This window comes from Microcaecilia unicolor, chromosome 11 (genome assembly GCF_901765095.1).
Source record: "Microcaecilia unicolor chromosome 11, aMicUni1.1, whole genome shotgun sequence".
NCBI lineage: Eukaryota > Metazoa > Chordata > Amphibia > Gymnophiona > Siphonopidae > Microcaecilia > Microcaecilia unicolor.
In genome coordinates, this window is record NC_044041.1 from 54,261,686 (window position 1) to 54,288,696 (window position 27,011).

General features: G+C 46.0%; 1 protein-coding gene and 1 non-coding gene across 2 annotated transcripts in view; both read right to left on the reverse strand.

Annotated features, from left to right (window-relative positions):
- Positions 1-3,845: 3,845 nt before the first annotated feature.
- Positions 3,846-27,011, reverse strand: part of RANBP1 (RAN binding protein 1) — a 46,191-nt gene continuing 23,025 nt past the window's right edge. Inside the window, 4 exon segments of the mRNA XM_030217739.1 lie at positions 3,846-5,009; positions 10,286-10,296; positions 21,850-21,896; positions 21,899-21,913. Coding sequence (XP_030073599.1) covers positions 4,892-5,009; positions 10,286-10,296; positions 21,850-21,896; positions 21,899-21,913 — 191 coding nt within the window. The 3' untranslated portion in view covers positions 3,846-4,891.
- Positions 18,204-18,334, reverse strand: LOC115481243. Its single transcript, XR_003943909.1, has one exon. It is a non-coding gene; the product is annotated as a small nucleolar RNA SNORA77 (small nucleolar RNA).

Consider the following 27,011-nt stretch of genomic DNA (forward strand, 5'->3'; position numbering starts at 1 on the left):
TACAATTCCTTGATGAAAATCAAGGACAGCTTTATGGAGCAGCTGGTGCAGGAGCAGACGAGAGAAGGAAAAAATTCTAGACTTGGTCCTTAGTGGAGCTGGGCCGCTTGATAACAGTGATCATAATATGATCAGTTTTAATATCAACCTTGAACTAACTATACACAGGAAGTCAAATACGTTAGCGTTTAACTTTAAAAACGGAGACTATGATAAAATGAGAAGAACGGTGGGGGGGGAAAAAAAAAAAAAAAAAAAAAAAAAAAACTTAGGGGGACAACTGAGAGGGTAAAAACTGTACAACAGGCATGGACACTGTTCAAAAATACCATCCTGGAGGCCCAGGCCAAACATATTCCACTAATTAGAAAAGAAAGACGGAACTCCAAAGACAGCCGGCCTGGTTGAAAAGTGAGGTGAAGGAAGCTATTAGGGCTAAAAGAAATGCCTTTAGAAAATGGAAGAAGGAACCGTCTGAAAATACAAGCAGCATAAGGAGTGTCAAGCAAATGCAAGGCACAGATAAAGAAGGCCAAGAGAGACTACGAAAAAAAGATAGCATTAGAGGCAAAAAACATAGTAAAAATTTTTTCAGTATATTAAAAGTAGAAAGCCGGCAAAAGAATCGGTTGGGCCGCTGGATGACCAAGGGGTAAAAGGGGCGATCGAAGACAGACGTAGAGGAGAGATTGAATGAATTCTTTGCTTCGGTCTTCACCGAGGAAGATTTGGGTGGGATACCAGTGTCGGAAATGATATTTCAAGCGGACGAGTCGGAGAAACTTACTGACTTCACAGTAAACTTGGAGGACATAATGGGGCAGTTCAGCAAACTGAAGAGTAGCAAATCTCCTGGACCGGATGGTATTCATCCTAGAGTACTGATAGAACTGAAAAATGAGCTTGTGGAGCTACTGCTAGTGATATGCAATTTATCCTTAAAATCGAGCTTGGTACCAGAAGATTGGAGGGTTGCCAATGTAACGCCATTTTAAAAAAGGTTCCAGGGGAGATCCAGGAAATTATAGACCGGTGAGTCTGACGTCGGTGCCGGGGGAAAATGGTAGAGGCTATTATTAAAAACAAATTACAGAGCACATCCAAGGACATGGATTACTGAGACCGACGTCAGCACGGCTTTTGTGTGGGGAAATCTTGCCTGACCAATTTACTTCAATTCTTTGAAGGAGTAAACAAACATGTGGAGAAAGGGGAGCCAGTGATATTGTATATCTGGATTTCCAAAAGGCGTCTGACAAGGTACCTCATGAAAGGCTACAGAGGAAATTGGAGGGTCATGGGATAGGAAGAAAAGTCCTATTGTGGATTAAACACTGGTTGAAGGAAAGTAAACAGAGAGTGGGGTTAAATGGGCAGTATTCACAATGGAGAAGGGTAGTTAGTGGGGTTCCTCAGGGGTCTGTGCTAGGACCGCTGCTTTTTAATATATGTATAAATAATTTGAGAGATGGGAGTAACTAGCGAGGTAATTACATTTGCTTATGACACAAAGTTATTCAAAGTCGTTAACTCGCGACAGGATTGTGAAAAATTACAAGAGGACGAGACTGGGAGGCTAGATGGCGTTTAATGTGAGCAAGTGCAAGGTGATGCATGTGGGAAAAAAGAACCCGAATTATAGCTACGTCATGCAAGGTTCCACGTTAGGAGTTACGGACCAAGAAGGGATCTGGGTGTCGTCGTCGATAATACACTGAAACCTTCTGCTCAGTGTGCTGCTGCGGCTCGGAAAGCGAATAGAATGTTGGGTATTATTAGGAAAGGTATGGAAAACAGGTGTGAGGATGTTATAATGCCGTATATCGCTCCATGGTGCGACCCGCACCTTGAGTATTGTGTTCAATTCTGGTCGCCGCATCTCAAGAAGATATAGTGGAATTGGAAAAGGTGCAGCGAAGGGCGACTAAAATGATAGCGGGGATGGGACGACTTCCCTATGAAGAAAGACTAAGGAGGCTAGGGCTTTTCATCTTGGAGAAGAGAAGGCTGAGGGAGACATGATAGAGGTATATAAAATAATGAGTGGAGTGGAACAGGTGGATGTCAAGCGTCTGTTCACGCTTTCCAAAAATACTAGGACTAGGGGGCATGCGATTGAAACTACAGTGTAGTAAATTTAAAACAAAATCGGAGAAAATTTTTCTTCACCCCAACGCGTAATTAAACTCTGGAATTCGTTGCCGGAGAGTTGCCAAGTTGTGGAGCAGTGGCCTAGTGGTTAGGGTGGTGTACTCTGGTCCTGGGGAACTGAGTTCGATTCCCACTTCAGGCACAGGCAGCTCCTTGTGACTCTGGGCAAGTCACTTAACCCTCCATTGCCCCAGGTACAAATAAGTACCTGTATATAATATGTAGGCCGCATTGAGCCTGCCATGAGTGGGAAAGCGCGGGGTAAAATGTAACAAAAAATAATTAAATAAATAAATAAAAAGGGGTTAGACGGTTTCCTAAAGGACAAGTCCATAAACCGCTACTAAATGGACTTGAGAAAAATCCACAATTCCAGGAATAACATGTATAGAATGTTTGTACGTTTGGGAAGCTTGCCAGGTGCCCTTGGCCAGGATTGCCCGCTGTTGTGGACAGGATGCTGGGCTCGATGGACCCTTGGTCTTTTCCCAGTGTGGCATTACTTATGTAAATACATTTTATAATGAAAAGTTAATTATACAGTTTAAATGGCTATAGAGCTGTATTGCATATTAACATTTCATCAGAAACACAAAAGCAAACTGCAAATACATAATATAAAATTGGCCCAAAGATGTAGATTTTTATTGGCTGCCATACTTCATAATGTTGATGAATGAAGATATTGCTCATTCTTAAGAGAGTACTGTTTAGGCTATTCCCTGCTCTAAACTTTCCTATTGGCTTCTCTCTCCCTCATACTAGGAATGATTGGTGTTCAGCATCTACCCATCAGAAGTTCAACAGTACACTTTTTCTCTTACAATACTGAAAAGACTAGCATCTTTTGCTGTAGCCTTCTGCTGAGGGTACACCCAAAGTGGTCTGGTCTTCAAGGCATCTAATGCATATGCAGGAGGTAAACAAGTATCCACTGGAGGCCCAGTGTATAAGCAAATCTCATGCATATTCACTGTGGTAGTTCTGAAAACCCAACTGGCTAAATATACCTCCAGGAGAGGGCTGGGAAACAGCACAGAGAAAGAAAAGGCATGAAGTTATGCAAGAGGTCTACTGGTTTCAATTTGTTCTCCTTAGGAAAAAAATGCAATCAATAAAGCTTCCTTTAAATCATCAAATTCCACTATTAGATGTGGCCATAGAAGAGGTACTTACTAGTGCTTTAGAGGCAGCCACTGAACGGCTCAAGTCTCAAATTTACTTTCCACCCCTACCAAGAAGGAGCTAAGGCTACCATATTGCAAAAAAAAAAAAAAAAAAAAAAAATGGAGGCAGACATCCCCTTCCTTTGTCAAAAGAAGAAACGGTTCATGATTCAAAGTCAAATTATTTTACACAGAAAAGGGAAATACATTTTTCACAATGCCAAAAAAACAATGGAATCCTCATGTAAGCAGTTATCAAAATTTTAGGAATATGTGCCTAGTATTTCGACAACTAATATTTCCAGCAGGTGGGATTCAGTGTCAGTAGTAGAACCAGTTGCTAGATAAAAGCAGAAGAAGCTAGATAAAAGCAGAAGAAAAGGCACAAAGGTAAGGAGTTAGCTAACTACTTCTTCAAAGAACGTGCAGGTAGTTGTGCACAACACTTTAGAGAATCGTAAACTATGGAAAGGAAGCACTGAACTTCCGGGTCAGAACATCACTCCACATTACACTAGTCATAATCAATTGTTTCTAGTTGTCAGGGTTTTGTTTATTCTATTCAGTTAAACAGTTTTTTCAATGCAAAAAATTGATCCTGGTACATACTACAAACATACTTTGAAATATACTCATTCTGTATCGGTAGGAATGCTTAAAACGTTCCAGGACACACACTCATTCAACAACGCATCTTTCCTCCAAAGAACTAGGAAAAAAAAAAAGTATACAACATAGTGAAAAGGGAACAACCAACATTTCCAGAACACTAGCAGTCTACAATACTTGTGGCCCAAATTAATTCTTTGGTGATTAACTAAAACAGTACAGTGGCTTCCCCTTTTAAGTTAAAACTATCACTTAAACTCCATAGTGTTGTAATGAATAGCTTGTTATGAAAACCTACTAAAAGAGATGAACAAACATGTAAAGACTTAGCGGAAAAAAAGGGTTCTTTGAAAGTGCAAGCATCCACTTAAGTTGTCAGCTTGTGACCCTGAGAAATATTCTGCAAGTCTGTAGTTTATAAACCTTTGGCCTGGGCTTATAACTTGGCGAAGCCTCTTCTGTTTCAGGCCAAAAAAAAAAATAAAAAAAAGTTACACTTCATATTTGAATCAGCAAAAGGCATCATCCTAAAGTCTCACTATTGCTTAGCAAGAATTTCTAAACCAGCTGAATTTTAACTTTGCTTTTGTCTAGCTGCTTCAAAAATAAAATTTACATCTGTCAGGGTTACAACACTAAAAATTTAAACAAAAACCCTCACAACTGTTATCTATTAAGTGTTAACGGCAAAGTTTTGTTTTATAGATCTCCATCCTGTCTTGTGATGATGCTTTGTTTCCAAAATGGTTTTATTCGTTCTTTTGGAGGACTATAAATGTTTCCACTATGGAAAAGAAAGTTAGAACAGTACATATTCATGACTGGGGAATGAAATGCTTCTGAACATATTTCCTGAAAGGCAAAAAGCTCATGGGAAAAAAAAATGCATGTCTGAATTCAGTTTCTGTAAAGTCCCTTGTAAAAATAAACAAATCTTAAGGAAAGAGCACAAGGCCCCAAGTGATCTATTGGTTCTCTTCAGTTTTCTCCTCTGGAGTCTCATCTTTCTTCTCAGGAAGCTTGCTTTCTTCCTTTACAGACAGCTCTTCTAGTTTCTCAGCCACTTTCTCAGCACTATCATTTCTGGCTGGATCTGCAAATAATGCACTGTTAGAGATAAAGGCATATTTTAGAATGAACATACAAAATGGAATCAAGATGTCCATGCTCAGATGTGTCAAATTCCAGTAGTATTTTGGAACAGGACCTGCTGACAGAGCTTTTTCTATTTCGGTTTCTGCTAAAACCGAATCTGCATTCAAAATTCACCATTCAGCATCAGCATAAACCAAAGCTGAAAACAAAACTGGCCCTGCCCTCTGAACAGCAAGACTGCTGCTGGAAGCTCTGGAAGTCATTTTGAGGCAGGAATGAGTAGGGATCGCCCCAGCCCCACTAGCCCAATGACATGGTAGGCCCAGGAGGGGCTGCTGCTAGAGATGGATTCAGAAGGGGGGAGCTCTTTTTGGTTGGGGTGGGGGAGAGCATGGAGTTTGTGCAGCATAGTTTCAGTTTCCCATCAAAACGCACAAGCATTTTCAGACAAAACTGAAACAAGGCCGAACATGGACTTCAAGTTTCAGCTTCCGTGCTGAAACTGGCCTGGTCAGCTTCAATGTTTCTAAAATACATGCAGGAAGATGAGATGTACGCACTGGCTACATATAGTGGGAGAATCCATTTTAAAATAGTTAATGTCTAAAATATCAACAGCGGCAATTCAAAACATACATAATACTATCGGCACTTAGATGTATCAGTTGGTAATAACTGAAGCGTAAGTGCTAATACATAGACATGTATGTTTGCCATTTTAGAAACCTACACATCTGTGCATGCCCAATTAGGTAGAACCTGCAATCATCTGACCCAACTGCAAATGAGTGGGGGAAGCCTCTCCGCTCAATCCTTCCTATAGAGTGCTGACCAAAATGACCACGTTCTAGTGCATATAGACATGCTTTCCCGTTCTGAAATGGGGAAGGGTATGTATATTTTAGCCATGCCTCAGTCCTGTCCAAATATACCCAGGTCCTGGCCCCTTGTGCAAATCACTAATATGTGCATATGACATGTAAATACCAGCTTTTCCACATTATATACACAAACGCAAAATGTAGAATTTACATCTGCAAGTTACAAATATGTCTTCCAAAATAAACTACCCAAATATCTCAAACAAAATGTTCACTCATTTAATTACGGGAAAGCAAGTTGCTCATCTGTTACTGAGGTTCTCCATTGACAAGTCAGAGGAATGCAGCCACACCAATGAGTGATATCACCCCAATGGCAATGCTACTACTACTACTACTTAACATTCTAAAGCGCTACTAGGGTTACGCAGCGCTGTACAATTTAACATTGAAAGACAGTCCCTGCTCGAAGAGCTTACAATCTAAAAGACAAATGTACAGTTAATCTGATAGGTCAGACAGATAGGGGCAACCTATATGTTCAAAAGGTTAGGTTCCGAATGCAGCATTGAAGACGTGAGCGTTAAGCACGGATTTGAAGATGGGTAGGGAGGGGGCTTGGCGTAGGGATTCAGGAAGATTGTTCCAGGCATAGGGTGAGAAGGCAAATGAGCTCTTCCAAAGCTCAGGGAAGCCTTTGGAGGTGGCCCCCTAAGCATATGCAGGCATTCCTGCGCTAACCCAGTCCCATTCTCCTCGATGACTCAGCTGTCTCAAGAAGAGGGGAAGGAGGGTGGATTTCAGCATTTCCCTGCTGTCTTTGGAGAATCCCATTTCAGTTAAACAATTCCACTTTCTCCATCAACTGGCCAGTGGAAGGCAGCCACAGGTTGTCCTAATTTCTTTCTGGTAGACAATCTGGGGGAAAGATATAGATTGTGTGTGTGTGTGTGTGTGTGTGTGGGGGGGTTCTAGGCACAACTTGGTTTATGCAAAGAAGTCACGTCCTCCAAGGAAAATCATTATCCACCAAAGTTGTGTAATATGTGTCACAGCCACAGAGAGAAACTCTTTCAACTGAATCAATAGAACCTCAAGTAGATGATTCCCTGGACGCACATCTTCAGAAAAAGAAAGGCTGGCTAGGGTGGCTGTTGAATTTCCAGGCTGTCAGAGCATGCAGTTTCAAGTTGGGATGCAGCAGCAGCTGTCTTCTCTGCTGGGTTTTCAAGGTGTGATGATGTCCAAGTTGAATCAGCAGCCAGGGAGAGAAGGGCCAGTAGTTTGGGAAACAATACCTGTCTGGCGCAGAGTGGAACAAATTAGGATCAGAGAAGTTCTGTCCAGCTGCACTTTCCTAAATATTTGGGTATGACGGTGGAAAGGCAGAGAACAGGCCCCATTCCAGGAGATGGCAATATATCATATGCAATCCTGTTATCAGCCGGGTGAAGTCGTCAAGGTATATGTCTTTGCAATATCTGGTGTGGAAAAGATGGTCTATGTCCAGCTGACCTCAGAAGTCTCAAAAATCTAAAAAAAAAAATCTACTGAGCCAAAAATCTAAAAAAAAAATCTACTGAGCCACTGAACTGCAGAGCGACCCCTCATGTGTATCTAGTTTATGGCAGAGTGTATCTGCTAGATATGGAGATTGCAAGGTTCCAGACTAACTGCTTTCTGGGAAAAAAAAACCCCCAAAACTGAGCCTGAGTCACCCTGCTTGTTGACATACTAAAGAGCCTCTTGATTGTCTATTTGACTATGCCGGTCTTGTGGCTGAGCCAGGTTTGGAAGGTCCTTACGGCCATAAAAATGGCTCGAAACTCCAGGAGACTGATGTGTAGGGCTCTCTTAATATGTCCACTTCCTTTGGGTACACAACATGTGCTTCCCAACCTGTTGTGCAAGAGTTATGTGAACTGGTAGCATGTGAAAGAGATAGGGGCCCGACGTTGGTCCCAATTTCACTTGAGATGCCACTGAAGAGCTACATTTTCAGGAATGCAAATGGTTATGATGTGGCTTTTGAGCCACGTGACCCAGACCTTGCAGGATTAGTTGTACTGCCAGAGGCAGAGACTGTTGCAGGTTTGAACATAATGCTCATATTGCTTCGCTCCTGTCTTGTGGTAGGAAGATTTTGGTCGCTGAGTATCTATATTACTAATGCATTGAAGGAGCTGCAAAGCTGCAGCTTGGATTTTCTGTGTTAGTAAGAACCCCCAATCACAGAGGATTTGGATCATTGCTTGGGTAGTAATGTTAGCACACTGAGCGGGTCTGGCCAGACATAGCCAAAGGCTCCAATTTTAAAGGCGTGCATCTGCCACTAGTAGGCATTTTGTGAAAACCAAGGGCAGAGAGGAAAGGATGAATTGAAGACCTTGTATTGGTGGTGCTGGTTGAGAAATACAAATCATAGGAAATGCCAGTGCTGTGGCTGAATGGGTATGTGTACAGAGGCATCCTTGAGCTCTTGAGAGGTAAGATCATCTTGGTGTTGAGTTGTGGTACAATGCTAGCCAAGGAAAGGTCTCTTTAAGTGACAATTCCGATGACTTAAAGCGAATGCTACATACCTGTAGAAGGTATTCTCCGAGGACAGCAGGCTGATTGTTCTCACTGATGGGTGACGTCCACGGCAGCCCCTCCAATCGGAATCTTCACTAGCAAAAGCCTTTGCTACCCCTCGCGCGCCGATGCGCACCTCGCATGTGCGGCCGTCTTCCCGCCCGAAACCGGCTCGTGCCGGCCAGTCTCATATGTAGCAAGACAAAGACTAGGGAAGACACAACTCCAAAGGGGAGGCGGGCGGGTTTGTGAGAACAATCAGCCTGCTGTCCTCGGAGAATACCTTCTACAGGTATGTAGCATTCGCTTTCCTCCGAGGACAAGCAGGCTGCTTGTTCTCACTGATGGGGTATCCCTAGCCCCCAGGCTCACTCAAACAACCACCATGGTCAATTGGGCCTTGCAACGGCGAGGACATAACTGAGATTGACCTAAAAAATTTACCAACTAACAGAGTGCAGCCTGGAACAGAACAAACATGGGCCTAGGGGGTGGAGTTGGATTCTAAACCCCGAACAGATTCTGAAGCACTGACTGCCCGAACCGACTGTCGCGTCGGGTATCCTGCTGCAGGCGTAATGAGATGTGACTGTGTGGACAGATGACCACGTCACAGCTTTGCAAATCTCTTCAATAGTGGCTGACTTCAAGTGGGCTACCGACGCTGCCATGGCTCTAACCATTATGAGCCGTGACATGACCCTCAAGAGCCAGCCCAGCCTGGGCGTAAGTGAAGGAAATGCAATTTGCTAGCCAATTGGATATGGTGCGTTTTCCCACAGCCACTCCCCTCCTGTTGGGATCAAAAGAAACAAACAATTGGGCGGACTGTCTGTTGGGCTGTGTCCGCTCCAGGTAGAAGGCCAATGCTCTCTTGCAGTCCAATGTGTGCAGCTGACGTTCAGCAGGGCAGGAATGAGGACGGGGAAAGAATGTTGGCAAGACAACGACTGGTTCAGATGGAACTCCGACACAACCTTTGGCAAGAACTTAGGGTGAGTGCGGAGGACTACTCTGTTATGATGAAATTTGGTGTAAGGGGCCTGGGCTACCAGGGCCTGAAGCTCACTGACTCTACGAGCTGAAGTAACTGCCACCAAGAAATGACCTTCCAGGTCAAGTACTTCAGATGGCAGGAATTCAGTGGCTCAAAAGGAGGTTTCATCAGCTGGGTGAGAACGACATTGAGATCCCATGACACTGTAGGACGCTTGACAGGGGGCTTTGACAAAAGCAAACCTCTCATGAAGCGAACAACTAAAGGCTGTCCTGAGATCGGCTTACCTTCCACACGGTAATGGTATGCACTGATTGCACTAAGGTGAACCCTTACAGAGTTGGTCTTGAGACCAGACTCAGACAAGTGCAGAAGGTATTCAAGCAGGGTCTGAGTAGGACAAGAGCGAGGATCTAGGGCCTTGCTGTCACACCAGACGGCAAACCTCCTCCACAGAAAGAAGTAACTCCTCTTAGTGGAATCTTTCCTGGAAGCAAGCAAGATGCGGGAGACACCCTCTGACAGACCCAAAGAGGCAAAGTCTACGCTCTCAACATCCAGGCCGTGAGAGCCAGGGACCGGAGGTTGGGATGCAGAAGCGCCCCTTCGCCTGCGTGATGAGGGTTCGGAAAACACTCCAATCTCCACGGTTCTTCGGAGGACAACTCCAGAAGAAGAGGGAACCAGATCTGACGCGGCCAAAAAGGAGCAATCAGAATCATGGTGCCTCGGTCTTGCTTGAGTTTCAACAAAGTCTTCCCCACCAGAGGTATGGGAGGATAAGCATACAGCAGACCCTCCCCCCAGTCCAGGAGGAAGGCATCCGATGCCAGTCTGCCGTGGGCCTGAAGCCTGGAACAGAACTGAGGGACTTTGTGGTTGGCTCGAGATGCGAAAGAGATCTACCAAGGGGGTGCCCTACACCTGGAAGATCTGTCGCACTACACGGGAATTGAGCGACCACTCGTGAGGTTGCATACTCCTGCTCAACCTGTCGGCCAGACTGTTGTTTACCGCCTGCCAGATATGTGGCTTGGAGCACCATGCCGTGACGGCGAGCCCAGAGCCACATGCTGACGGCTTCCTGACACAGGGGGCGAGATCCGGTGCCCCCCTGCTTGTTGACGTAGTACATGGCAACCTGGTTGTCTGTCTGAATTTGGATAATTTGGTGGGACAGCCGATCTCTGAAAGCCTTCAGAGCGTCCAGATCGCTCGCAACTCCAGAAGATTGATCTGCAGATCGCGTTCCTGGAGGGACCAGCTTCCTTGGGTGTGAAGCCCATCAACATGAGCTCCCCATCCCAGGAGAGACGCATCCGTGGTCAGCACTTTTTGTGGCTGAGGAATTTGAAAGGACGTCCCAGAGTCAAATTGGACCAAATCGTCCACCAATACAGGGATTTGAGAAAACTCGTGGACAGGTGGATCACGTCTTCTAGATCCCCAGCAGCCTGAAACCACTGGGAAGCTAGGGTCCATTGGGCAGATCTCATGTGAAGGCGGGCCATGGGAGTCACATGAACTGTGGAGGCCATGTGGCCCAGCAATCCTCAACATCTGCCGAGCTGTGATCTGATGTGACGCTCGCACCCGCGAGACGAGGGGACAACAAGTTGTTGGCTCTCGCCTCTGGGAGATAGGCGCGAGCCGTCCGAGAATCCAGCAGAGCTCCTATGAATTCGAGTTTCTGCACTGGGAGAAGATGGGACTTTGGATAATTTTATCACAAAACCCCAGTAGCTCCAGGAGGCGAATATAGTCATCTGCATGGACTGCAGGGCTCCTGCCTCGGATGTGTTCTTCACCAGCCAATCGTCGAGATATGGGAACACGTGCACCCCCAGCCTGCGCAGTGCCGCTGCTACTACAGCCAAGCACTTTGTGAACACCCTAGGCGCAGAGGCGAGCCCAAAGGGTAGCACACAGTACTGGAAGTGACGTGTGCCCAGCTGAAATCGCAGATACTGCCTGTTAGCTGGCAGTATCGGGACGTGTGTGTAGGCATCCTTCAAGTCCAGAGAGCATAGCCAATCGTTTTCCTGAATCATGGGAAGAAGGGTGCCCAGGGAAAGCATCCTGAACTTTTCTTTGACCAGATATTTGTTCAGGGCCCTTAGGTCTAGGATGGGACGCATCCCCCCTGTTTTCTTTTCCACAAGGAAGTACCTGGAATAGAATCCCAGCCCTTCCTGCCCGGATGGCACGGGCTCGACCGCATTGGCGCTGAGAAGGGCGGAGAGTTCCTCTGCAAGTACCTGCTTGTGCTGGAAGCTGTAAGACTGAGCTCCCGGTGAACAATTTGGAGGTTTTGAGGCCAAATTGAGGGTGTATCCTTGCCGGACTATTTGAAGAACCCACTGATCGGAGGTTATGAGAGGCCACCTTTGGTGAAAAGCTTTCAACCTCCCTCCGACTGGCAGGTCGCCCGATGTCGGCACTTGGATGTCGGCTATGCTCTGCTGGAGCCAGTCAAAAGCTCGTCCCTTGCTTTTGCTGGGGAGCCGAGGGGCCTTGCTGAGGCGCACGCTGCTGACGAGAGCGAGCGCGCTGGGGCTTAGCCTGGGCCGCAGGCTGTCGAGAAGGAGGATTGTACCTACGCTTACCAGAAGAGTAGGGAACAGTCTTCCTTCCCCAAAAAAATCTTCTACCTGTAGCGGTAGAGGCTGAAGGCTGCCGGCGGGAGAACTTGTCGAATGCGGTGTCCCGCTGGTGGAGCTGCTCTACCACTGTTCGACTCTCTCCAAAAATATTATCCGCACGGCAAGGCGAGTCCGCAATCCGCTGCTGGATTCTATTCTCCAGGTCGGAGGCACGCAGCCATGAGAGTCTGCGCATCACCACACCTGAGCAGCGGCCCTGGACGCAACATCAAAGGTGTCATACACCCCTCTGGCCAGGAATTTTCTGCACGCCTTCAGCTGCCTGACCACCTCCTGAAAAGGCTTGGCTTGCTCAGGGGGGAGCGCATCCACCAAGCCCGCCAACTGCCGCACATTGTTCCGCATGTGTATGCTCGTGTAGAGCTGGTAGGACTGAATTTTGGCCACGAGCATAGAAGAATGGTAGGCCTTCCTCCCAAAGGAGTCCAAGGTTCTAGAGTCCTTGCCCGGGGGCGCCGAAGCATGCTCCCTAGAACTCTTGGCCTTCTTTAGGGTCAAATCCACAACTCCAGAGTCGTGAGGCAACTGAGTGCGCATCAGCTCTGGGTCCCCATGGATCCGGTACTGGGACTCAATCTTCTTGGGAATGTGGGGGTTAGTTAATGGCTTGGTCCAGTTCGCCAGCAATGTCTTGTTTAGGAATGATGCATGGGTACTGTGGGACGCTTCCTTAGGTGGATAAGGATAGTCCAGGAGCTCAAACATTTCAGCCCTGGGCTCGTCCTCCACAACCACCGGGAAAGGGGATGGCCGTAGCATCTCCCGGACAAAGGAAGCGAAAGACAGACTCTCGGGAGGAGAAAAGCTGTCTCTCAGGAGAGGGAGTGGGATCAGAAGGAAGACCCTCAGACTCCTCGTCAGAGAAATATCTGATGTCTTCCTCTTCTTCCCACGAGGCCTCACCCTCGGTGTCAGACACAAGTTCACGAACCTGTGTCTGCAAACCGTGCCCGGCTTGACTCCGTTGGAACCACGGCCACGGTGGGAGCATCGAGAGGTAGACTCCCTCGCCCGCACCGGCGAAGCTCCCTCCGCTGACGTAGTCGGGGAGCCTTCCTGGGAGGCGACCGCAGTCGGTACCGCACGCGGCACCGATCGACGGAGACCTCACCCCGGGCGATGGACCAGCCGGCGCCTCGCTCAACCGGTACCGGTGGCGCAATCACCCCCCGGTACCGGAGGGGTAGGGCGCAACAGCTCTCCCAGGATCTCTGGGAGAACAGCCCGGAGGCTCTCGTTCAGAGCGGCTGCAGAAAAAGGCATGGAGGTCGATGCAGGTGTCGATGTCAGAGTCTGTTCCGGGCGTGGAGGCTGTTCGGGCTGTCCAGAGTGGAGCGCATCGACACCTCTTGGACAGAGGGTGAGCGGTCCTCTCGGTGCCGATGCCTGCTGGGTGCCAACTCCCTCGGCGACCCAGAGCTCTCGGTGCCGACACGGGAAGGGGACCGGTGTCGATGCTTCTTCGATTTTTTGGAGCGAAGCACGTCACCGGCGCTTCCTGGCACCGACGAGAAGGACGTAGAATCCAACCGTCTCTTCCTTGGGGCCGAGACCGAAGAGGGTCGGTCTCGGGGGCCTGTACCGCAGGAGCCCTCAGGGTAGGGGGAGACCCACCCGAAGGCTCACCGCCACCAGCAGGGGAATGGACAGCCCTCACCTGCACTCCAGACGAAGCAACACCGTCCGACGACATCAGCAGACGAGGTCCCGGTACCACTGACGTCGACACAGTCGTCCGATGTCTCAGCGCCGATGCAGAGGGTCGATGCCTCGATACACTGGCGGCCGAGGATGAAGGTCTGGACGCTGGAGACGTCGATGCACTCGATACCCCCGGTGCCGATGCCGACGAAGAGCCCGAGAACAAATGTTTCCACTGGGCTAACCTCGCTACCTGAGTCCGCTTTTGTAAAAGGGAACACAGACTACAGGCCTGAGGGCAGTGCCCAGCCCCAGACACTGAAGACACGACGCGTCGCCTGTCAGTGAGCGAGATTACCCGGGCGCACTGGGTGCACTTCTTGAAGTCGCTGGAAGGCTTCGATGTCATGGGCGGAAAATCACGCCGGCGAGATCAAAACTCGAAATGGCGAAAATTGGCACCACAAAAATAGGGAGAAGAAAATTTCGACCGCTGCCTAACTAAGGCCTACCCCGACGACGAAAGAAAACTTACCGGGGCGAAAAGCTCGAAATACGGGAAGGGAAAAACCAAAAAGTATCTTCCCGAAACACTTCCTCAAACTTTCTTTGAAAGAACGAGTCGGAAAACGACGCGCGAGGTCAACTTTCCCGGGGCACGAACGGCGAAACACGACCGTACCGAGCGCGGACAAAAGAAGACTGGCCGGCACGAGCCGGTTTTGGGCGGGAAGACGGCACGCGCATGCGCGGTGAGCATCGGCGCGCGAGGGCTAGCAAAGGCTTTTGCTAGTGAAGATTCCGTTTGGAGGGGCTGCCGTGGACGTCACCCATCAGTGAGAACAAGCAGCCTGCTGTCCTCGGAGAAGTATGATTTCCACTTGACCTAAAAGGGCAGCTAAACTAGATGTGACCAATGCGGCATCTGCTGCCCAATGCTAGAGTTGCTGACATGCCATAACCCGTAACACTAGCATCTGTCAAAAAGGACAACCTCACTTCCTGCTGGGCGTTATGGCACGTATCTTGCTTTACAGAGCGCTGATGCTGTTGCCACAAACGAGCTGCACACCACTGCTTGAAAGCCCAAAGAGACCACTTCAAAGGCTTTTTTTTCAGCAAGCCTTCTAGCTTCCTATCCTGTATCAAATAGAACTTGCAGCCTTCCAAGTGATTCGGAGTCAAACTTTAGTCGGACTTACCACTGCTGGCTGCTGCTCCTGAGCTCAGTCTCCATTAGTCTTACCCCAGATGAGAAAGAATCAGGACTGATTTTTTTTTTTTTTGTTGAGTTGCTGTGCTGGAAAAGAGTTAACAAGGGAGAGGTGATAAGTTGTGTTGGAAAAGGAGCGCTCCACAGTTAACTGGGGAGAGGTGAACGTAGGGAAGAAGTAAATTCACAGGGCACCAGAGTCAGATATCTGAAAACCTCCAGATATGATCTGCAGACTCAAGCCACCTGCAAAGCCCAATAGGGGACAGTTGACCAAATGGACCAAGAGCAAAGCAGTTAGAACCAGAGGCTGAAAAGTGTGTCCATCCTCCTGCTGGAGATAGAGAATACAGAAGAGCTGGACTGGATCCCAAGAGAAATATCTGTTTCAGCTCAGTTTTCAGCTCTCTCACTCCACCTACTTGTTAATGGACAACTATCCCACAGGTTCTGGAATAGTGGGGAGCTACATAATAGAAACATATTTAGAAATCAGTAGATCTGCCCAATACCTTCTCAGACCACATGAAACAAGCCCTGACCACCAAACCCTCGCATCAAAGCTGTGTTCAGGAGACAGTCTCCTTCCTGTGATCCAGAAGGTCCTCCAGGGCCATGCCACTATCAACTGGTACAGTAGTCTTCACAGTCCCTGCTGAGACTAAAGCATCCACTACAGGGGGGCTTTAACACTTTCCATCCTGTTCTGGTACAGAGTAAAGATGAACCATGGGGCGCTTCAGCCTAAGAGGCACATCCGGGGCATCCCACTGAGTTTGCATGACGTCCCTGTCTTCCTACATAGGAAAAGATCTACTAGCTTTCCTGATGTCCTTCAGAGAATCCACTTTCCTTACCTCTGGAACTCCAAGATCCTCATAAAAAGTTTAAGTGGTGGATGCCAAGGAGATGAGCTCCTGCAGCTCCTCCTTATGAAAATCTTGAACCATAGATGGCCCTCTCCTAGGGGCAAGTCCTCTGACCAAGGCGAAACCTTCCAATGGCTCTTCATGCTCCCAGTCTCTCCAATGCTGCAGCATAACATCCTCTCCTAACCAGGAGAGCATCTTCATCCTCCTCCCGCTCCAAGGCCACCCTCTTTCGTTTGGGAACCCCTTCTCCTCAGGAACAACCCTGCTCAGAAAGGCAACAGAATTAGATTTTTTTGAGACAGAAGGCTCATTGATGATAAAAAAAAGCGGTTGTGGGTGGGGGGGGGGGGGGGGGGGGGGTGGGTGGGGGGGGGGGGGAACGACGACGACGACCTCCTCAGGAAGGCCAGAGGTGCATCCTCTAAGCAAGACGAGCCACCGATTCCAAGCATGGAGGTTGTTCAGAATCGATGCCTGAGACCCCCACAAAATGGACCTGTTCTCTGCTGAAGGAGGGACCACAGGCCTAGCCAGAGCCCAAGTTCTGACACACCTGAAGCGCCTGCACCATGCCCCTTAGTACATAGCTGGCCGCACGGAAGCTAGCCTCCGTAAGATCACAATATGTACACCCCTCCGGAGCAGAGACCCTGAAGTCGACAGGGCCCCCTTAGACATAGCTGGTCGCACAGAAGCTGCTCCGTAAGATCACAATATTACACCCTCGGAGCAGAGACCCTGAAGCCGACAGGTGGTACGTTTTTGGAGCCTATCTTAACTCATGGCTCTCTAATCACCCGCACAGTGGCGCGACCCAGGAAAACCTGCCCCAACAACAGAAATGGGGAGTTATATGAGAGAGCCTAAAGAGCTCACAGCAACACAGCGAGTACCAGTTCAACTGAGCACTATATTGTTCTCTCTTTTTTAAAACTTGTAGCCGTCCCCTGCCAGAACGCTAGCCCCCCACAGGAACCCAAGGCACAGCAAACAGAACCTACAACGTCCAGCCCTTAAGAGAACGGAGGAAGACCAGGGGTAAGATGGGGAGAGGGACTTGGCCACCCGAGTCTGGTACACTTGGGGACAACAAAGAACCTAGAAAAGCAGAGACTCAACAACAGAGCACAGATGCAGGAAAAGGGCAAATAAGCTGGGGTTTTTGGGGGAGGGGGAGGGCAGAAGTGAATTCAAAAATTAGAAGATCCTAGCCACCTCCCAACCACACCTTGTCTACCACATGCTAGAGACTGATAAATAAGGACTGTACAGGGTGCTTATTGGCTCACAAAAGAATCAGAATTTAGTCTCCAGTAGGTGGATGATGTGGACAACCCATCAGTCATTCTGGGCCAGTCTGGAGGGATATTAAGGAAAGACCATTCTTTAGAGCAGCGTTTACCAAGTCTGATCCTGGAGTACCCCTTGCCAGTCAGGTTTTTAGCAGATTTACATATAATGGAGGTAGTGTATGCAAATCAAGTTCATGAATATTCATGTGGAAAACCTGACTGGCACAAGGGGTACTCCAGGACTGGACTTGGGGAAACAATTAAAGATTCTTACATGCTATGCCCGCCAATGCTCGACAGCCTGCAGGGTGGGGGATAATGTTAATGGCTTGAGGTGAAGCTAGAAGTTAGAGTGAGAAAACTTTGAAGACTATTTCTAAAATTTTCTGATTAAGGCTGCAATGGTGAAGGACTTCTAGACTGGCTGAGGCTGGAAAGCAGGAATTTGTTTTTTAGGGAGCGCATTGGCATATGAATTAAAGGACTAACATTTGGAACTGGAGGCTGAGACTTGGAAGTTTAACACTACGAAATAGACTGATGGCAGTATTAATCTACTAGTGAAAAGTGATCAAGATGTTGCCAAGTTGTGAACTTGTTTACCCTGAGTGAGAAGAGAGCAGAAAAAGATCCTTACAAGTACACAGCTGCAACCTGTAAGGATTCCTCTGGTATATCCATGAGTGATGTCTGGTCCTGGTCTGGTCCCTACCCATTTTCAAGTCCTTACTCAAAGCCCATCTCTTCTCCCTTGCTTTTGGCACCTAACCACCTTCCCCAGTCATGATACCTACACTGACTACATAGTTTGTAACCTTTAGATTGTAAGCTCTTTCGAGCAGGGACTGTCCTTCCCCATGTTTAAACTTGTACAGCGCTGCGTAACCCTGCAGCGCTATAGAAATGCTAAGTAGTAGTAGTACTCTCTAGAGAGTCATAGTTTTCTCAGTCTCCACCTGCTGGAAGGCGTGCACAACCCATCAGTCACATTTTTGGGCTGGTTCAGAGGGACGCTAAGTAATTAGAAAAATGCTTTAAGTGTCAGTAATGAAAGGCGGTCAAATTTCCTTAATATGAATTTGAAAAATAGTCTAAAGCTATGTGTGTCACTGACTGTTCCATGATCACAGTTACTCGTCTATAGAAAAACTAAGTTACTACTGTGATCATGGATAGTTTATCTAGCAGACTTAAAAAGCACAGAGACTGAAAGCTGCAGTCAGGTGCAGAGTGAGTCTGCAGAAGGCAGCAGATACCACAAGGAAAAATGCGACCACTTCAAGAGGTAAAGAAGTTCAGAATTTACATGGATAACGTACTCCAATTTAATGACTTTCCTTGTTTTGACCAGCCATTTAATGTGTAGGGAAGAGTATAACCTTGACTGGAAGACAGGCAATTAACATGTCTATGAAAGATTTGATTAAGCATAACTGTGCAACAGGTGACTATAGGGATTGGACAGACTGATCAGTTATACTAGACCCTAGAAAAAGAGTCAGCACAATATACTTTAGAACCAAAACTAGTAAATAGAGTGCAGTGATAAAAAGGGACATATTTCGTATATCTATAAGATTCCAAATGACCAAGGGGAATATGGTCATTTGGATATTCTTGATATCTTATGCACCTTATCTGTAACAATATTCTGAAATTCTTATTCCATCTATATGATTGTCGTCGTAACCTAATGTAAGCCACATTGAGCCTGCAAATAGGTGGGAAAATGTGGGATACAAATGCAGCAAATAAATAGATAAAATATTGTATAAGGGAGGCTTTGTTAACATTTATAAGCAGCTCAATATCCCAGAGAATGCTCTATCCACAGAGCTGATCGATGCATTCCTAGAATGTCTCTCTTTCAGTATTGGCACCCTTGAAGGTTGAGGGTCTTTCTGCCCCTATAAATGATGAGGTGTTATGGGCCATCAACAACTTCCTGCTGGCAAAGCCCCAGGACTTGATGGTTATAGTAACAAATTCTACAAAATGTTTTAAAGGCATTTTGGCCCCGTTGCCAACTAAAGATTACAATTCCATCAATGCAGACACTATTACATCACTCGTGGCATTTGGCTGCAGTGATAATATTGCTCAAACCTGATAAAAACTCTCACCTTTGTAGTCCTTATAGACCTCTCTACTTGGCACAGATTACAAAATTTTCATATAAATCCTTGCTCACAAGATTACAAAAAACCCATTTTAATTCATGAAGATCAAGCAGGTTTTATCCAGGGCAGACAGACCTTGACAACACCAAGAGGGTTTTTGCACCTAGTATTTGGAAGGGGGGGGGGGGGGGGGGAGTGCAGATTGTACTAGTTTAGTCTTTGGATGCGGAGAAGGCCTTTGATAGGGTATCCTGGCCATTTATGTTGGCAGTGCTTCAGAAAATAGGCTTATTGAGGTCATCTGTGCATCGGATTCAGGCATTATATAAATACCCCTTAGATGTAGTCAAGCTGGTTTTCACCTCTTCCGTTGAACTTTTTAGAGGCATCCGGCAACGGTGTGCCTTGCCCCCTTGCCTTATCTATTGAACCCTTAGTGCATCTAATCCACACATCTCCTGCAGTAACTGGAGTCAGTGGTGGAGAGACAATTCATAAGCTATGCTGTTGCAGATGATAATACTCTGACACTGACTCAGCCCTACATCTTGTTACCAGCTGCAGTAGATATTTTGGATTCATATGGCCTGGTATCTGGGTTTGCAAAAGTCAGAAATCCTCAAACTTACCAAGAAACCTGAGGATATTTGACCCCTACAGCAATCATTTACCTTCTGTTGGGACTGAAACTGGGGTGGGGGGTTTCAACCAACTAGTTCTATTCACTAGATGTATGAAGCAAAACTTTTCTCCTATACTGAAGAAACTTTTAGCAGAACAAGACAATTGGGAGAGTCTTCAGGTTTCCTAGTTGGGCCGCCATTTCTGCCCTTAAGAGGATTGTCCTCGCCAAGTTACTTTGTTTCTAGCTAATCAACAAGCGGCATTATTGCAAGCTGTGGCAATTTCAAGTTTCAAAGTTTTTATTCAGGATTACTACCTTACCCATCAGAAACAATGTCTGGGCAGCTTACAATCTAACAATTGACAGAAAAGAGAGATTAGAAAGGGAGAAGGAAAGAAGGGTAGATAAAAGGGTATAACTACTCCTTGGACTAGATGATCAGCATTCCTTGAGATGGACCACCTTGTGGAAACTTCCTTGGCTCCCTTTACCACGCTTAAGACAGTTGATAAATAGGATAGATGGTCTAATCAAGGCTCCATTGTTAATCTAGGTTAAGATCTTGGTTTTCCCCAGACCGCCAGTATCACCTTTCTACATCTATCCAGCATGCCCCGTTTTATTCCTGGGTTAATAGATAAAACATACGCTCACTGGGCTACTAGATCTTTGCATACCTTGGGACAGGTCTGGGTTGAGGGTTAACTTCTTCCTTCTCTGAACTCAAGACGAATACAGATTGCCCAACAATGATTTATGCTCCGTAGAGCTAAAGTGGATTTATCTCTGGCTGAAAACTTCTACAGAATTAGCCCAAAGATCAGATATGGAAAGGGGGGAGCTCTAGATTATACAAAGCCCCTGTCCAGAAATATATCACTGGATGGAAACATTGTCTTATACTTATGACACTAAACGATGGGATATTTGTTCAAGATTTATATTGTCACCCCTATGATTGAAAATGGTTGCAGGATCTTTTACTAGTGGTATACGCTGCAGAGACTGTTATGGATAAACAAAACTGGCTCACCACTATTGGTGTAATTGTGGGGAACAAGGGTCCTTTTTCTGCATCAGGTGGGGGGGGGGGGGGGTGCTCAACAGTGCAAACCTTTTGGTCAGCGTTATTGAAGGAACTTAGGGGTTCTTTTTACTAAGGTGCACTGTTTAAGGTTCATTTTTCAGTGCACCTGCAAAAAAGGCCTTTTTTGTTTTTTACCAAAAATGGACGTGCAGCTAAATGAAAATTGGTGTGCGTTCATTTTGGGCCTGAGACCTTACCATCACCCATTAACTTACCAACAAGGTCTCATGCGTTAACACGGCAGTAATCGTCAGCGCACATACAATGCCGATTACCGCCCAGTTAACACCATCTGCACACCCGAGCCGGGCGGCAGTTCCGAATTGGCACGCATTGGGCGCACGTAGGCACCTACATGGCTTAGTACAGATAAGCATCGAGACTGTAGGCCGTTGAATTGTTCTATGTTTCTACTATATTGACAATACTGAATCAATAAAATGTTTATTTAAAAAATAGATATATATGTTTCAGTGCATGGAGTTGAGTAATCTGTTATAATTTTATAAGCCAGCCAGAAATGTGTGCTCTAGTCAAACTTTTGCAAACTTCATCTCTGTGAATGCAAAGGAAAATGTACACGAGTGCATGCATTTTTAATAGTTGGATTCAGAATGTGGAATCAATTACTTCCAGCATTATGGTAGATTAATTTGCTGCATTTCAAAAGGGAGCTGAAGATGCATCTGTATAGAACTGCTCATGCATAAGGTGTTGATGAAATGCAAGTTTTAGATTCCTGCTTGTTAATCTCTTACTCTATGCATAGTGTGGCTTTGTTTCATTTACATATGAAAATTGTAAACCTAGACTTTTAGGGCTATGCAGATTGCAACACTATTTGCAGTAACATTAGATTTTACATTAAATAAAAGTACATGTAACCAGTGATATACTTTCAAGGTTTGCAATAAGCTTCTTACCTTTCGTTGTTTATTTTTCACTTCATTTCTGCATTCTTCAATTTTACCTTGAACTTCTGTGCATCTGTTTACAGAAACAAATAACTGAGTGTAATGATGGAAACTGTTACAACTCCAAGGAAGTTTAAGTCAGCCAAGTTGAAATACTACCAAAACATACAGTGTCAAAATATAGCCTAAATGCCATAGGATTTTTGCAGGACAAAAAAAAAATAGCAACTAGCTAAAATCTTTAACACTAGCCACTGGATGTCACTAGTGCAGTACAGATAACAGAAGTAAGTGAAGGACACCATTAGAGTTATCTTTGAACACTTTAGTTAAGAGAGGTATTTTCCCAAATTTACTGGGCTTATAAAAGAACAGGTAAACTGACAAGAAGGCAAATCCCCCTCCCCACTCTATTCTTAAGGAGTAAGTCTTATAAACAAACAAAAAAAAAGCAAACAAGTATTACCAGAACACAATGTGAGATCTAAAGTTGGGTCAGGCCAAATGTCCATCGAGTAGTCTCCAACAGTTGCTAACTCATGTCATCAGAAGTAACAGGCAAATCTCAGATTAAAGCCATTCCTTGTTGCTAATTCCCAAAGTTTAAAAGTACAACTTTCCCAAGTTTACCTGGATAGTTCTGCGGACTTTTCCAGAACTTGCTACATCTGTTTTAAACTCAAGCTATCCTAAATACATTGACCACATCTGCTGGAATACATTCCACAGCTTGTGGTGTGTGTTTGGGGAAGAGGAGGGGGAATTGTAAATTATGGCTTAAGAACCCTTCACAAGGGAACCATTCCAGTTCTTTTTCAGTCACCTTTTTCCCTGTATCTTTCTCAATTCTGCTATATTTTTGAGATATGTGCAGTTCTAAAACATTCCAATACTCCTCAAGAAGCAGTTGCACCAGAGGTAGATATATATAGATATATATACACATATACATACATATCTGCATTTGGCCCCTAAGCTATATGGTAAGCTGTAATGTAGAAAAGCATTAGTACCACAGCAATGTTATTTGAATGTTTAGTGTGTGCTTATTAAATATTCCATCACTATCATGCCTGCATCATATTGTATCTCTTATTTGAATTTCATTGTTAAATGTGTATTTTTGATCCTGTTTCATGGCAGTCTTATTATTAGGTTTCAATTTGCTGTTTTCAAATGTTCCTCTCTCGTTGTATTTATGTTTATACTTGTAGAGTAACAAAATTGCAAGTTTGATGTTAAACTGTACCTACTGTACTCAGCCTTAGATATCATAAGGCAGTTAATAAATCCCAATAAATAAATATACACAAACAGGTAACATAATATACTCCATGTTATTCTTTACTCCTTTCTGAATAATTCCTAACGATTGCTTTTTTGACCACTGCCATACATCATGCCAAGGATTTCAATGTTTAAAAACAACCTCCCCCCCCCCCCCCCCCCCCCAAGGAGATCAACAGACTCACGTGCGGCCGAAAGAGGAACCAGCATGAGGGGGGGAGGAAGGGAGAGACCTGGCACCACCAGGTGTCCCTGCTCAGCACTGTAGCAAGCTCTCTATCTCCACCTTCTGGCAGAGGGACATAACCCATCAGTCTCTGGATTGATCTGTGGAATGCTATAGAACTTTCAACTTACAGTTTGTTAAAGGCTCAAAGGACGAAGCAACCAAGGCAGTTAGCACCAGATTCAAATCCCAGGCGACAATGAGGCCAAGCTTGATCCCCCTCCAAAAAAAAAAAGCAGGCAACATCCAGACAGACCGCAATTGATTTACCCCGAACCAGACCTCAAAAAAGGCAGACAATGCCACTACCTGAACCTTCAAAGAAGCCAAAGCCAACCCTTTATCCAAAGCATTCTGGAGAAATCCCAAGATCTCCACCAGAGATGCATGCAAACGCCTATATCCCTTAACGCCAACTCTCAAATATTCAGCAAACTCAAACATAAGCTACAGCAGAGTTTTTCAAACTTTTGTCTCATGGCACACTTACATGGTGCTAAAATTGTCAACGCACACATTCATAAATGGTCCAGCATTTTCCCTTCTACCCCCCCCCCCCCCCCCCACATACACATAGTCCAACATTTTCCCTTCTTGCCCCCCCCCCCACATGGTCCGGCATTTTCCCTTCTCTTAATCCCCCCCCCCCAATTCCCACAAATAGTCCAGTATCTCTCCCTTGTCTCTTTTGACCCCCCCCCCCCCCCCCCGTACCTTTTAAAAGTTTTCTGGTCTCCAGTGGTCGGAAGCAGCAAGTAGCAATTCATACAGCCTGTTCATGCCAACCCCTGAGCCTTCTCTCGGATGTAACTTCCTACTTATGTGGAAGCAGAAGTTTCAGAAAGAAAAATGCAGGGATGGCACAGGCAGGCTGTATGAATCGCTGCTCGCACAGACTGCTAGAGACAAGGAAACCTTTCAAAGGTATACTCTGTTCCAGCACAAATTAAGATGGCCCTACAAATAAAGTGACCTTCAACTCCTGCGGCACACTGGTTGAAAAACACTGAGCAAGAGAGATGGATCTCTTTTGGGATCACAACAGTACTTATAACTGCCAACAAATCACCTATCCAGCACAGTCTTGCCCTCTCGAGAGCTAAGCCGTAAGAGAAAGGAGATGGATCCAGTAGCTCCTGAGCCAATAGATTCTCCAGTTGCTGAAATTTTAGAGAATATAAACCATACGGGACCATGACTTTGTGCCGAAGGACACGACCCCCTAGGGGCCACATAAGTGGCCCTGGGACAGCCAAGGCTGCACTAGAGTGTAGATGTCTTCCGACAACGCCTCCTGCCATTGACTAAGAACCAGAGCATTTGGGCATTGCTTGCCGTTGCCATGAAAATATTACCGGCTGTCCCCACTTAAGCACTATGGTCGCAAGCTAATTCCGACAGACTCCATTCTGTCATACATAGCATATTTCTGCTGAGAAAGTCTGCTTGAACATTGTGTACTCCAGTGACATGCGCTGCTGACAGATCCAGGAGATCAATCTTCACCCAGGCAAGAAGTTCTGCAGCTTTTACTGCTACCCAACGGTTTACATAAGCCACCACCATTATATTACTGGATAGAATTTCCATTGGTTTACCTTCAAGGATTCGCGGAAAGGTCACCCAAGGCGAGACAAATCACGAGTCTCCAGCCTAATTGATCAACCACTGTGCTTCAGAGGAGGACCAACGCCCCTGCGCTACCTGTCCCAGACAGTGAACTCCCCTGCCCATCAGCCTGGTATCCATAGTTACCAGCATCCACTGCAGGAGTTCCAGAATCGCACCCCTTTTTGCACTGAGCCACCAATGCAGACTGTGTCACTTCCCCATGAAGTGGAAGACATTTCCAATTCCTGCAACTGAGAACCACCTGGACAACAGAAGGATGTAAGGGCCTCATATGCGCCCTGGCCCACTGTATCATCTCCAGCATGGCTGCATTGATCCCAAGACTTGCAGATAATCCCTGGCACAGGATGCTATGAGGTAGCACACCTTGTCTTGGAATTTAGAAATGCACAATTGAAGATAAACTCTGCCTATCTTTATCAAACCGGACACCAAGATATTTGAGACTGAGATGGAAGATTACAACTCTTGTCCGGATTCACTATCCAACCAAGGTGCAATTGCAAAGTACCTGTATATAATATGTAAACTGCTTTGATTGTGACCATAGAAAGGCAGTATATCAAATAATCCCATCCCTCACCTCAATGACTTGGGCAGAGGCTGCCTGGTTCTCCTGAAGTGACATGGCAGTGAAGTGACCAGTTGTCGAGGTAAGGATGAATAAGAATACCTTCCTGGTGTTACGAGGATCAAAAGCAGACCAAAACAGGAGAGCACAAAAGTGAAAATGCTGCTCTAAGACAGCAAAACAAAAGGAGTCTCCGATGAGCCCTCAAAATGAGATTATGTAGATACACCATAAGATCGAGTGAGGTAAGAAGCTCCTCCTGATGAACTGCCACAATGGTAGACTCTGATGTCTCTGTGCAAAAGCTGGGCACCTTTAATGCTCTGTTGACTCTCAAGATCCAGAATGAGACAAAAGGTACCTTCTACTTTGGGCACACAGTAGATGGAATAGCTGCCTAAGATGCACTCTTCTCGAGAAACTGGAACTAATGCCTGTAACTGAAGTCTTATTTATTTAGTGCATTTTTACCCCCCTTTTCCCACAGGATGCGGGCTCAAAGTGGCTTACAATAGACTGGAAAGGCGATCGCCAGACCAGTGGTAATACAAATACAATATTTAAACAAATAAGTAGACAGAGAGAAGAAAGCAAAAAATAGAAATTATGGAGTCCAAAATTAGGTCTTGACTCGCTGAGACATATTAAGATAGGTAATCAGATCTCTACATCCGGCCACTCGCGATCTTTGTCAAAAACAGCTGACCGGCAAGCTGAACCTGCCAGCAGGCAGGAATGCAGGCGAAGGCCAACAACTGGAAACAGCGGTCCAGGAGGAAAAAGGACCCCTTCAACGTGCAGCACACTCCAAACACACAGCAGCCGCAGATGACCAGCAGGTGACAGCCAGCAGCGCAGAAGACGACCTCCCCCGTCAAACACCAAAGAAGAGTGGTAATCGGCAGAGGCCCTCTGACACCTTCCATTGCAGCGTCGGCGCAAATGGTCTCTTTGCCGGACGTCCGACAAGCCGGCTGCGAGGAAAGACAGACTGCTGCTCCCCATGGCATAACGGACCAAAACAGGTGAAAAGGAGGTAATCGGAGCTCATTTTTATGCAGCAAACATTGCAACAAATCACACTGGTGCTGGCATATACCAGTGATGGCGAACCTTTTAGAGACAGAGTGCCCAAACAGCAACCCAAAATCGATTTATCACAAAGTGCCGGTACTCATTATGGGCGGGGTCACCACATGACTCCACCCCTACGATAGCCACACCCCTTACACCAGCCATGGCTCATATAAACAGACATCATTGAAAATATTATACTAGTATAGGAGAAAAAAATAACATGATTTTCTTCCATTATAAATCATTTCTGTAAGCTGTTACAGCTCCAGTATACCAAGTGCAAAATAAGACAGCAGATGTAAATTCTCCAATTCGACATATTCCAAACACTAAAATGAAAATAAAATGATTTTTCCTATCTGTTGTCTGGTGATTTTG